Source organism: Pyrus communis, chromosome 3 (assembly GCF_963583255.1).
Source record: "Pyrus communis chromosome 3, drPyrComm1.1, whole genome shotgun sequence".
In the NCBI taxonomy this organism is placed as follows: domain Eukaryota; kingdom Viridiplantae; phylum Streptophyta; class Magnoliopsida; order Rosales; family Rosaceae; genus Pyrus; species Pyrus communis.
In genome coordinates, this window is record NC_084805.1 from 5,207,960 (window position 1) to 5,221,197 (window position 13,238).

Genomic DNA, 13,238 nt, shown 5'->3' on the forward strand with positions numbered 1-13,238 from the left:
GAGTCGCCCTGTCAAGACTGGCTTAGACATAACGTATTTGACAGGGTTGGCTTTAGCAACCAAGTGGATGGTGTAAGCATGCATGTAATGTCTGAGTTTCTGAATGGCAAACACCAAAGTGAGGCACATCTTTTCTATTGGGGAATAGTTCAACTCAGCGCCGGTGAGAGTTCGACTGAGGTAGTAAAATGCTCCTTCTTTTTGGGATTCATTCTCTTGCGCCAAGAGTGCTCCGATTGAACTTTCCTGAGCAGCAATATACAATATGAGCGGTTTCCCGGGCACAGGTGCCCCCAGGACAGGTGGACTTGACAAATATTTCTTTATGCTTTCAAAAGAATTATGGCATGCTTTGTCCCATACGAATGGAACATCTTTCTTCATAAGGCGACTAAACGGTTGACAACACCTTGCGAGGTTGGAGGTGAAGCGTCTGATGAAGGCTAGCCGTCCTTGTAGACTTTTCAGCTCGTGCAGGTTTCTTGGCTCGGGCATGCTTAGAATGGCCTTGATCTTTGATTGGTCTACTTCAATACCACGGTGCTTGACGATGAAGCCGAGGAATTTTCCAGAGGTGACGACGCTAAACGCACACTTTAACGGGTTCATCTTGAGGTTGTATTTTCGCAGCCTTTCGAATACTATTCGCAGATCCTTCAAGTGGTCTGATCTTTTCTTCGTCTTAACCACTACATCATCTACGTAACATTCTACGTTTTTGTGTAGCATGTCATTGAAGATTTTCTGCATTGTGCGTTGATACGTAGCTCCAGCGTTCTTTAGACCAAAGGGCATCACCTTGTAGCAATAGATACCTTTTGGAGTACGAAAGGCTGTTAGTTCCTCATCTTCGAGAACCATGCGAATTTGATTGTACCCAGAAGAGCCATCCATGAATGATAATGCCTCATGGCCAGTGGTTGCATCCACCATGATTTCAATGATTAACAAGGGGAAGTCATCCTTTGGGCAAGCATCGTTGAGGTCCTGGAAGTCTACACAAACACGTATTTATCCTGATTTTTTAAGGACAATGATGATGTTGGAGATCCACTTGGGGTATTGCACTTCTCGAATAAAGCCTGCTTCGATTAGCTTGTCGTTCTCGACCTCGATTTTTGGGATAAGCTCAGATCAATAGCGTCTTTGAGTTTGCTTTATCTGTCGTGTTCCAGGCCTGACCGCAAGATGATGAACATCGATGATAGGGTCCAGGCCAGGCATTTCTTTGTAGGTCCAGGCCTGTCCTCTATCTCATCTGTACTTAAATGCACTTACGAAGATAGGCTTTGGTTCCTTGCTTGTACCTAAGTTGAGTTCCTTGAGATCATCAACCGTGGCTTGCCCCCCATCTTCGAGCTGTGGTGGTGCAGCAGTGACATCTTCCTCGGGGATTTCATCTTCTTTACCTTCTTGAATCGTGATGTGGAAAACATCTTGGATCTCCTCTTCAGTGCTGTCTTCTCGAGCTTGTTGGCATAAGGATTGTCTGGTGTGGATGATAGTATGCCTTCTTACTTTCAGTGGTCCCTTTGTGTCGACCTCTAGGATTGTTTGGCGCTTCATCCTTGAAGGAATCAAGCTTCGAACGTCGCATTTTTCTGCTATCCAATCGAGCTTTTCTTCCTTTGGTGTTGTCTTCCTCTTTCCAAAAGGCTTCTCATTATCTTCAAATCTTTCCGAAGCTGATCGTCGCAGAGGAGAGATAGCTGTGTTGCTTTGTTTCTTAGGCTTTAACAACCTTTCAAAAACAGAGCTTTGGGATGTTGGCGCGTTAAGCCTCTTCAAGACAGAGGTTCGATCTTGACTACCAATGCGATTAAGCACTGAAATTCTGGAGCTTCAATGGTTCATTCTATCGAAAACCGACGTCCGAGAGACGGGTTTAGGCTCTTCTTGGTCTTGTTAAATGCTCAAACTGACGTATTGAGTGTTAGTGTTTTTCGCTTTGTTTGAAATCATCACAGGTGCATTTGGTGTGAAGCCATATTCATGCGACTTAAATGGCTTGTTCTCGTGCATTTACGTTATGTTTCTTTAGTTATTTTAGTCCTTTATGCTTCTTTTGTGTGTTTTCAGGTTCTAAGGGCAAGGTATGCAAAAGAGTGCATTTTGGTGCATTTTGGAGTAGTTTGGGGCGTTAAATGGATTGCATATACTTGAAGCCAAATAGATGGATGAAATTGAAGACCAAAAGATTACAATCCCCTTTGGCCGTGACTTCCCTTTCACAACACACCATTCCAATCACTTAATGCCGTGCATTATTCCCCCTTCATACAAGCCATTCCACAACTTTTCCTAGCCTTTAATCACATGCATTCCCTTCAAATAAATTAGCCACATGCACTCATAATCATTCAACCAACTTTGCACATGCATTCATCATCATAACCTAGCTGTCATTCCACTTTAACCCACATGCATTTCCACCCACATGCTCTCCCATTTCAGATTGCATTCCCATTCACACACCAACAACACAAAACAGCCCATCAATGCCGTGAGTTCCCATCAGATTTCCAGCATATTCACATGCATTCCATCCTTTAAAACATTCCACATGCACTCCCTTTAATTTATTCAACCTAGTTGTCAAAGTACATGCACATTCACCCTAATCATTCACATACACAACCATTCACGCCAGAAATTCATTCCCTCTCTCTAACACAGCCATACTTCACCATTCTTCATATTTTCTGCCCAAAAACACTCCTTGCCTTCCCCTACATCCATCCCTACCCTAAACACATCATTCTACACCATCCATAACCCCCAAAACTCACCTTAGACCTTGTGCAGCAACAAAGAGGAAGAGAAGATGGCCTAAACGTTCATACAATTCAAGTTTGAGTTGTTGGAATGTTTAGGTGTTTCTTTGATTTCAATGTTTAATTTCAATTCTCTTTGTATTGTACGTATGAGGAACTAAACCCCCTTTAGCTAGGGGGTGATTCGAAATATATGTTTATGCTTGCAATATAATTTGATTACTTCTAATTGTGTTTCATAAGTTGTGAATTCAATTTGTTTAACTGTTTGATTGATAACTTATTTATGTATGTTTATTGAGAGTGCACGCTTAATTTTCATGCATGAATATGACGCTAGAATATAAGTGAGTTTCACCTAATAGTTATGAACTTATATTCACAAGTAGTGGAGGTTGCTTATAAACAATCGCGTTAAATGAATTCTTGGCAAGAGTTTCATGCATTCATAGTTACAATTGCCTCGTCAACATTTATAATTTTCATAGAGCATAATGATCTCTCACTGTACCTCTTCTATGCATTCATGTTGAGGACCGTTGGAGAATGATTTGAATTGTCGCATGCATCATCCAATTCATTGACATAAGGAAGATTTGAAGGTTAATTAGTGCATCACGGTTAACTTGGGGTGTTGAGAATTCATGGTTTATTGAAAGGCAATTGGAAATCGTTTTATATGCAAGTATAACATGTGTGGAGATGAACCCCTTAGCTAGCTTCCTATCCATTCAATTCCATCAAATTCATCTTTACTATCTGTTTTAATTTGAATCTGTGCATTTTATTTAATTTCGTCCAAAACTCAATCCCCCTTTACTTTATTGTCTAATTTAGTTAGAAAGTGTCTTAGTTTGTGTTTATAAGTGTTTTGATTCATTTTGTTACATAAATTCGTCCAAATTCACCAAAGTGCTCAAAACTGCCCAGAAAGTGTTTTTAAGGCAGTTTTGAGTGTTTTGGGTGCTGTTTGAGTCTTTTGGTTTGTTTTAGTGTTTTAAGTGTTTAATTTTGCATTCTTTGAGTTTAGTTTAGTGTTTTAAACTTTATTTTACGTTTTTGAGTCAGTTTCCAAGAGATTTGCAATCCCTCCTAATCCTCGGTTAAGAACGATCCCTACTTACATACTTACTACAATTTGACAAAAAAAAGGGTTAATTTGTGTGCGTATAATTCTTGCATCAGCCAAGTTCGGCTTTGTTGTTGTCAACTCCGTAACCATGCTCCTTCAACTTCTTTTGAGTTTTGGTGAGGTTACGTTCTTCGTCATTGACAGTGTTTGAAACCTTCTTTCCAGCCGCCGCAGAAGAAGCGAAGTCGTACCCGACCTTTGACATGAGTTTGTAGGTGTTTGGATCGAAACCTTCCTCGGTCCTTTTGGTTGGAAGAAAGCTTGATTCCACCTTCTTTGGTAAAGCTTTTATGAAGCCTTGTGGTAGTCTTGCGACCTTAGCACCCCCTAGCTGTGTCAGAGGCAAAACTGCATTCGTCTTGAGCAACTTCACATTATCCGTGTGCCACTGTGTGTCGGCTTTTCTTGTTCCAGTTTCGAATGGAGATTGACCATTCTTTCTTCTTGACATCGGGATATACCGGAATATGGGTGCGTGCGGTTCTTCTGACGGCATCCTACTCCCTTTGGTTGTTGCAGGTTTAGCAAACTCGTCATCGTCTTTGCTTGAAGATGGCATGGCCTGCTCTTTTTGCTTTTTAGGTATGGCTTGCCACTCTTGCTTTTTAGGTGCTGCTCTGCCCGTGGATTTGATCTCTTCCGGAAGGGCTTCGAGTACCATGTCTTCATCCATGTAGAACTTGGCGTCTGCAAAGTGTGATTCGGCTTCGGTGAATGGCTTGGTGTCACCTTGGATCACCTTCACTCATTCTCGGTAAAATTTTAGGCATTGGTGAAGGGTGGACGACATTACCCTATTTGCGTGGATCCAAGGTCTTCCTAAGAGCAAGCTGTAGGAAGTTCTTGCATCAATCACGTGGAATATCGTGATTGCTTTGAGCTCACCAATGATCATCTTTACTCGGATCATGCCCATTGCCCTTTGTCCTCCTTGGTTAAAAACCTGGATCAGCAGACGGCTCAGGGATAGTTCATTCACCTTGATGCCGATTATGGTCATTGTTGATTTTGGCATGATGTTTATGGCCGACCCACCATCCACAAACATGTGGTTGACTTTGTATTCCATTACGTACCCGGAGACGAAAAGAGGATGGTTGTGAGGCTTTGATCCCAACAGTAGGTCTTCGTCAGTGAAGTTAATTGCGTCATGGGTGGCACAACATGTGGCACAACATGTGGCACATTCATGTAGCTAAAGCTTCGAGCCTTCGTCGTTACTTTCTTGCACTTCGTGGTCGCCGGGACCTACCAAGACTGCTGCCAGTGCTCTTCGCATCTTTTTTGGCAACGGTAGCACTTCCCCGATGCTAAAGTGTGTTGGCAGACCTTCTTCAAGTGTGAGGGTCTTTTCTACCTCAGTGGCGATAACTTTGCCTTTTGAGGGCTCTTTTATTTCTACCTCAACCATATGACAGGCCACAGTAGTGCACTATTGGAAAAAGTCATTCGGGAAGTACTCATGCAAGGAAACGGGAATGCGTGGCTCCTGCTCTATAGGTTCCAGAGCATATGTTGTTTTATCATGCTCTATGTTTCTTTTAGGCTTCGCATTGTTGTGGCCATGGTGATTTCTTTTTTGTTCCACCTTTGGCTGTATGACTCGTGGTCTTGGTTTCCTTGTCTTTTTGTAGGTTACCAATATCCATCCTTCTTCATTATCAGCATGTGCATCTTGGTCGCTTCCCTCCATTGATGGTTGTGTAGGAGGTGCCGTGCAGCTTGAGCATTCACGGGAATGGTCAGGTGTTGCTTAGAGAAGCACAGGATTAAACGATCTAAACGCAATTGTAGTGGTATGCGTTGCGGCCGTGTTCTCAAGGTCGAGCTCAATTTGCCCTTGTTATGCTAGCTTCATGATGAGTTCTTTAAGAACGAAGCACTTGCCAACAGGATGGCTCACAATACGATGGTACTTGCAGTACCTAGGATCATTTGTGCGATTCATTTCTTCAGGACGCTTGCATTCGGGTAGCTCAATCACCTTTTTTTCCAGCAAGTCATTTAACATGGCAGCCATGTTAGAGTCAGGAAAAGGGTACGTTTTCTGTTCCAACTCTCTCAAGGTGCTCTTATATCTGTCTTGGGTGCGAAAAGGCTCACTTGCCTTTATCTCTTTCGCTTTCTTCTTGGAGGAGATCTTGATGGGCGCTGAGGAGGTCTTGATGGGGGTAGTGTTGACGGTGAAAGCTTCCTTAGCGGGCTTCTTCCCGGTCTTGTCTACATTTGGGGTGAATACTTTATCTTTCTTGAAGTTAGTAATCGGCTTATTTTTCCCATGATTAGCGATACTCAGCTCCATGTCGTGGGAACGAGTTGCTAGCTCTTCGAATGTTCTTGGTTTTATGCCTTGGATGATGTAATGTAACCCCCAGTGCATACCTTGAACGCACATCTCAATGGCAGAGGTTTCAGAAAGCCAATCTTTGCAATCTAGACTTAAGGAGCGTCATCTATTGATGTAGTCGATGATAGGTTCATCTTTCCACTGTTTCGTACTGGTCAGCTCTAGCATGCTTACCGTACGGCAAGTGCTGTAAAAGCGGTTGAGGAATTCCCTTTCTAGCTGGTCCCAACTGTTGATAGACTCAGGTTCGAGGTCGGTGTACCAGTTAAAATCATTACTTTTCAGCGAACGCACGAATTGTTTGACGAGGTAGTCCCCCTCTGTCCCAGCATTGTTGCAAGTTTCAATGAAATGGGCGACATGTTGCTTCGGGTTGCCTTTTCCATCAAACTGCATAAATTTTGGGGGTTGATAACCCATTGGCATCTTCAAAGCATCAATCTTCTTGGAATAAGGCTTTGAGTACAGTACGGAGTCATGTGAGCTTCCTTCATACTATGTCTTGATAGTGCTTGCAATCATCTCCTGTAGCTGCTGGATAGAGAGAGATCCCATGAACGCCGTTGTTTGGTCTAGCTTCAGCTTCTCTTCGACTTTCTCCAATGAAGGCTCCTCTTCTTCGTCGACTTCTTTCTTTACTAGGCCAACATTTGGGTCGACTTTCACGTCGGGCCGCGCATCTAGTTGGTTGACAAGTGCGGCAATCTGCAAGTCCTTCTCTTCCACAGTCCGTGTAAGCTTTGCGATTGCTTCATTCATCTGAGCTAACTGCTCCTCGATTGAAGTTGCTCCAGTAGTTATGACTTGCATGGTTGTACTGCCGCTCGAATCAGCGTCGGAGAGTAGGAACTCTGAGTATTTCCTCGGGCTTTCTCCTCTTGACGCCCTTAACAAGGCTAGGGTGATCACAGGCTCGTGCCTCAGGTGCTCTTGTTCTTTTGACAGAGTTAATGCAGGGGTGGAAGCTGCGGCAAAAAGAGCTCTTGCTTTACTTCGGGTTGTGATGCCCGAAATATCACCACCTGCAGCGATGATGTTCTTGTTCTTCACTTTGATTGCGGGAATAACTTGATCTTTTCTTGATGCCATTTGCGTTTTTCGATGATTTGAGGATAGAGATGAGAGGTAGAGATGTCCCACTGGGCGTGCCAAGTTTGTAAACACGAAAAATTCCTGAAACAAGAAACAAGAATACGTGTACAAAAATAATATTTTTGTATTAATGATTTTTAGGGTTACAATCTCTTTGTAATTTGATCCCTTGATTTTATCTTCGTAGGGTGTAGGTTTGTGGATGAGCTGTTGATCCAAAGGGCCGTCGGGGCTTGTCTAGGGATGAACAGTTGATGAATGGATCTTCAAGGGGCGTTGGGCTTGATCTTGAAGAATGGGTGTATGGGTTTGTTGAGGTTGTTGATCCAAAGGGCCGTTGGGGCTTGATCTTAGGATGAACGGATGGTGAATGATGAACACTTTCTTCAAGGGGCCGTCGGGGCTTGATCTTGAGTTGGTGGGAGTTCTTCAAGGACCGTTGGGGCTTGATCTTGAAGGAGGATTTGACGAAGAACGAAGATTGCTTTCTTGATCCTTCGGGATTTTCTTGAGAGCTTTAGAGCTTCAAGGCTTCAAGGTTTTGGTGTGTTATCCCTTTCTCTTGATGGAGAAGCCTATTTATAGGCTTTGAGAGTGAATCACTACCATCCATTTTTTTGGTGAAGTGAGTGGATGTTGTAGGTGAAGTAAATGGAGTTGTAGGTGAAATAAGTGTGTGAGGTTGGTGAAGTAAGTGGAAGTTATAGGTGAAATGAGTGTGTGATGTAGGTGAAATAAGTGTGTGAGGTTGGTGAAGTAAGTGAAAGTTGTAGGTGAAATAAGTGTGTGATGTACCTAAGTGTGTGAGGTTGGTGAAGTAAGTGGAAGTTGTAGGTGAAATAAGTGTGTGATGTAGGTGAAATAAGTGTGTGAGGTTGGTGAAGTAAGTGGAAGTTGTAGGTGAAATGATTGTGTGATGTAGGTGAAATAAATAAATGTTGTAATTTTAATACATTGGTTAACATTTATTTCACTGAAATTTCGATGTCTACAGATACCAAGCTCACTGGCTTCGGGTTCCATAGGAACTCCGAAGTTAAGCAAGAATGGGGCTAAAGAAATCCCATGATGGGTGATCCACTGGGAAGTTGCTCGTGAGTTCCCAAAAACAAAATCGTGAGGGCTTGGTCGGGGCCCAAAGCAGACAATATCGTGCTACGATGGTGGAGCGGGCCCGGAAAGTGGTCCCGCCCGGGCCAAGATGTAATAATTTGGTATTAGAGCCTAACCCTGGTCGTGGTGTGCCGACGAGGACGTCGGGCCCCTAAGGGAGGTGGATTGTGAGATCCCACATCGCCAAGTTAAGTGATCCTTATATGTATATTCTCATCCCTACCTAGCACGAGGCCTTTTGGGAGCTCACTGGCTTCGGGTTCCATGGGAACTCCGAAGTTAAGCGAGAAGGGGGTTAGAGCAATCCCATGATGGGTGACCCATTGGGAAGTTGTTCGTGAGTTCCCAAAAACAAAACCGTGAGGGAATGGTAAGCCCAAAACGGACAATATCGTGCTACGGTGGTAGAGTCAAGCCCGGGAAGTGGTCTTGCCTGGGTCGGGATGTGACAATAGCACGATAGTGGAGCGGGCCCGGGAAGTGATCCGCCCCAGGTAGGGATGTGACATGAATAGGTGGCACGATTTAGTTCAATGTTGTTTTACAACAACATTGAAATTAAATCGAAATTTAATTCGATGCGGTTTTAGCGTAAGGACAGAGATGGAACCAAACCATTTAACTTTGGTTTGGTTCAATTTCAAATGGGTTTGGTTTCAGTTTGTGTGTCACTTGTAGGCCTATTAAACAATTGGTATTAATACAATTATTCAACATTTAAACAAACTCAAAAGTTCAAAACAGGTCATTTGCAAACTAAATTTTTATATCATTGATATACAACTCAATTGAAAAAAAATTCATGATCATCACATACTAAAATTCAACTTGAAACAAAGTTCAACATCAAAATGGCTTATGACATTACTTTAGTATAGCTCAATTGTAAAAGTTAAGTTTACTGAACTAAAATTAAAGTTCAAACAAAGGTCAACGTTAAAATGCCTTATAGCATTAGTACAACCCCAAAAAATAAATTGTTCATGCAATCAAACAAAAAGTTTTTGTATTTCAAGTCACTACTTTGAATCATTCAACCTTTTCATTGTCCATTTCTTTTGGACACTTACTCTTCGAAGGTTTATGAGGCCTTTGAGTTTGAGAAGGTGGCGCGATTCAGTTTCGGTTACAGTTTTAAAATTGAAAATACTAAACCGTTCAGTGCGGTCTGATTTGATTTGTGCTTTGGCTTCAATCTTTGGTTTTGTGCCCATCACTAGAGGTGAGAGATTAATCATCACCTCGTGTAGAGATCGAAATAATCATGCATAAAAGCCTTCAAATTAAAAAAAATCCACCCCTTAATTGGTTTTTTTTTTTTTTTGAATAAACAATATTATCTACATTAAGGAGAAGGAGTGGGCTTAGCTTTACAATATGCTAGTAATAATATTGTTCAAACTCGTCTTTGACAAGAATCAAATCTAATATGAGATAATTTGAGCACTTGTGCTATAATAAATTTTTGGGGAAGTATTTTAGTGGTGATTGATTAGTCATGCCATGCGATTTGACCAACACAATCATTCTTTAAACCTCAATTACAGCTCACCATTCTCTCAAACTTGCCTTTTTTTTTATTGATAATTCTCAAATTGGCCTTTCAACTTTCAAGAATCGAGTTTCCTTTGTTCTTTGGTTAGGTCAACTAAAATTTCTACTGTTTCACTTATATATTGCACATCCATAAAAAACCGCTGAACTACTTTGGAGTTTTGAAAATTTCAATGCCTTTGTGAAAGTGAAGTTAATAAAAACAAATCAAAAGATCCAAAAACTCCACTAAACCCTAATTAGAGGGGGAGACCCACAAAACAAAAGCTCGTCGGTCCTCATATCCATATCTCTCCCTCAATCAATACGATGTGTGAATCTTTTTACTTCTCACACATCTTTTAATTTTTGATCGTTGAATCTAATAAATTATTATAAATCAAAGGACAAAAATTAATAAAAGATATGTGAGAAATAAAAATAAATGTGTGGATAGCACCATTCTAAATACATAACAAATTGATAATACAAGAATGAAAAGCTTAAGTCTAAAACTATTGCTAAATTCTAAAACCTTCCTAAAATCCTACTACTACTAGAGAGATTTTTTTGTGTGACCGGAACACAAGTGGTATACCACGTGTCACTATACAAATGGTGTGATATGTGTGCTAAAAATTTAATAACATAAAAAATAAAATTTCCCGCCACTTATATAAAAACACATGGTATACCACCCGTGTTCGATTACAATGAAAATTTCTCACTACTACTAGTACCACTACCACTACTATTACAACCAAGCACGACACAATTGGGTCCATTCCATTCAAGCCGGTTCAAGTGCACTATTCTCTAAATTTCACCCATCAAAAACTCCGAATCATTCGGTTCAACCGCGGTTCGGGCTCGCCAACATCTTTCCTCTTCCTCATCTCCAACACTTTACGGTGACTATTCGAGTGGACAGCACCAGAGAAAGTAGGACTACAAGCCGGCCTATATTCCGGAAAAAGCCGGCCAGACTTGAACCGGACGCCGCATGCGTTACACAATGTTTTAGGACCAAGCGGACCGGTTCTCCATTGTGGAGTCTTCTGTACTTGGCAATGACTACACCTCCGCTGAAACTGTCCCCCAATTGAACCCTCCCCTGTTTGGACCGCCGGTTTTTTCTTTTGTTTCTTAGCCGCCGGTTCACCAACAAACACGTCCATGCTTTGAACGGGGTTGAAGATAAGACAAGGAGTTGAAAATGAAAACCCAGAAGAACAAGGCGATGATGATTGGGTTTTAGTTTTGCATGGGAATTAAAATAAACTAAATATTAAATTATGTTAATTTCCATTATTATAATTGTACCTGGAACTGGGGAAGGGGAGAGGAGGAAGAAGAAGGAGAGAAAGATGAAAACTGTGGGGTGGTGCGATGTGGATGATTGATGGGGTCAGAGTTGGTTGGGTTAGAAGCACTGAAATAAAGGCAGGTTTGTGGGCGAAGCAAGTGCCCGAGTTATTGGTTTGGTGTTTTTATCCATCTCTTTCAGTGTCCGTCCGCTATTTTTTTTTTTTTTATTTTGATTTTTTGAGTAAATTTAAATTAATGAGAATATTATAAATTTGGTCCTGAAATTTAGTTGTGCTTCCACTCCGCACCTCAAAGTTTGGTTCATCCCAAGTTGGTCTCAAATTTTTAATTTTATGTATATAGAACTACACAATGACCAATTATAATTCGGTTTTTTTTTTTTTTTTTGAAGCATTATAATTCGATATTAAACTTGATGTTCATGGAATTGAATTTAAGATCTCACTTTTCTAAATGAAAAGGCTACGTTAAAAATTAATAAGACCTGAAATGTGTAAATTGAGAACAATGATAATAGTTTAAAGATTAATAAGATTTGTGTTTGGGGCCTTCGACGTAATTTTCTTTTATTTTTTTTAGTATAGTTTACACTAAGGGGAGAAGGAGTTCGTTTAAGTCACCCAATGGACAACCTAATTTGGTATCGAATTTGTCTCTCACTTAAAAGCGAATTTTCAAGACTAACACGTAGACAACACAAATTGGATGACGTGGAACGCATGTGGCCGTTTGGCTTCACACGTGGGACAACCTATTCTAATACCATGAAATTAAGGTTCTACCATAAAATCAATTGGCAATATGCAGAGTAGCCCAATTTATTTATAAGCACATGCAAGATCCTTATTTCTATCAATGTCAAATTCATTCCCAACGCTTACATGTGGACTTAAGTGGTCACGTCCCAATGGGCGGAAGACATTTCTTTTTTCCAAATTGATGAATTACAGAAAATATCCTTCATAAAGTGTTCACGTGCTATTATGACTAGTTCACACATTTAAAAGTTTTGAGACTAATTTGTAACAAAAATGGGAGATGACAGACAAAAGTGAAAATAAAATCAAAAGCTTAAGGGGCAATTCTGAAATAACTTTTAAATTAAATATTGGGGAGGGGTTGTGACTTGGTGCGTGTTTGGTGCATGCGTGTGACAAAGGATGGTGGGGATGGCTGTCTGGCTCCGGCTGGCTGACTATTCTAGGTCTCAAAGGGTTGGCATGCTTGGCCTATTCGGACCAAGTCCATATCCACTTATCTCTATAAAAGCAAATCTAGCTGAGCTTGACCATGACCACCAACGACCATCATGGCATTGGTTCCTTCAGTTCCAACTTTTCCAAGCCCTCTAAATAGAAAAAATCTTAATTATAATATGAAACGGTTATACTACGTCATCTTACTGATATCACACGATTAATTATATGAAGAAGTGGTACATATTAAAAAAAAAATATGAACAAATGATTTTCGAGCTTTTACAAATTCTCACAAACGTCGGTATTATGATTATTAGCATTGTTCTAGAAATCCCAGCCTAGCGTCGTCTAGGATCTGCCTAGGCGCTAAGCAGCTGGCTACCGCTCTGATTAATCTCTACATGTTTGAAAGCAAGAAAGAGCACCTAAAGATGTTTAGACGTCCGCTTAGCACGCCTAGACCCGCTTAGGTCGCGACTCACTTATACAAAAGTAGATAACTTTCATCTTGCATTTTTTTTTTCCGATAGAATGGAAGAGACTAGTTTAATACTCGAACAAACGCTTATTATATAATAGTTCCACATATTTTCAATATGTTTTAATAATTTATCATTTATATATCATTTTATTGTGTAATTTATGTAAGTCAATATAATTATGTATTTTTTAAGTAAAAGAAACACTTCAATCCGTCTAAACCCTCTTAGCCGCCTAAG

The 13,238-nt window shown here is 40.8% G+C and overlaps 1 protein-coding gene across 1 annotated transcript; it reads right to left on the reverse strand.

Moving 5' to 3' along the window:
• Window positions 1-10,821: 10,821 nt before the first annotated feature.
• On the reverse strand, window positions 10,822-11,169 carry LOC137728112 (GATA transcription factor 5-like). Its single transcript, XM_068466994.1, has one exon. It carries the CDS (start codon window positions 11,167-11,169, stop codon window positions 10,822-10,824), a length of 348 nt encoding a protein of 115 aa, XP_068323095.1.
• Between the last annotated feature and the right edge of the window lie 2,069 nt (window positions 11,170-13,238).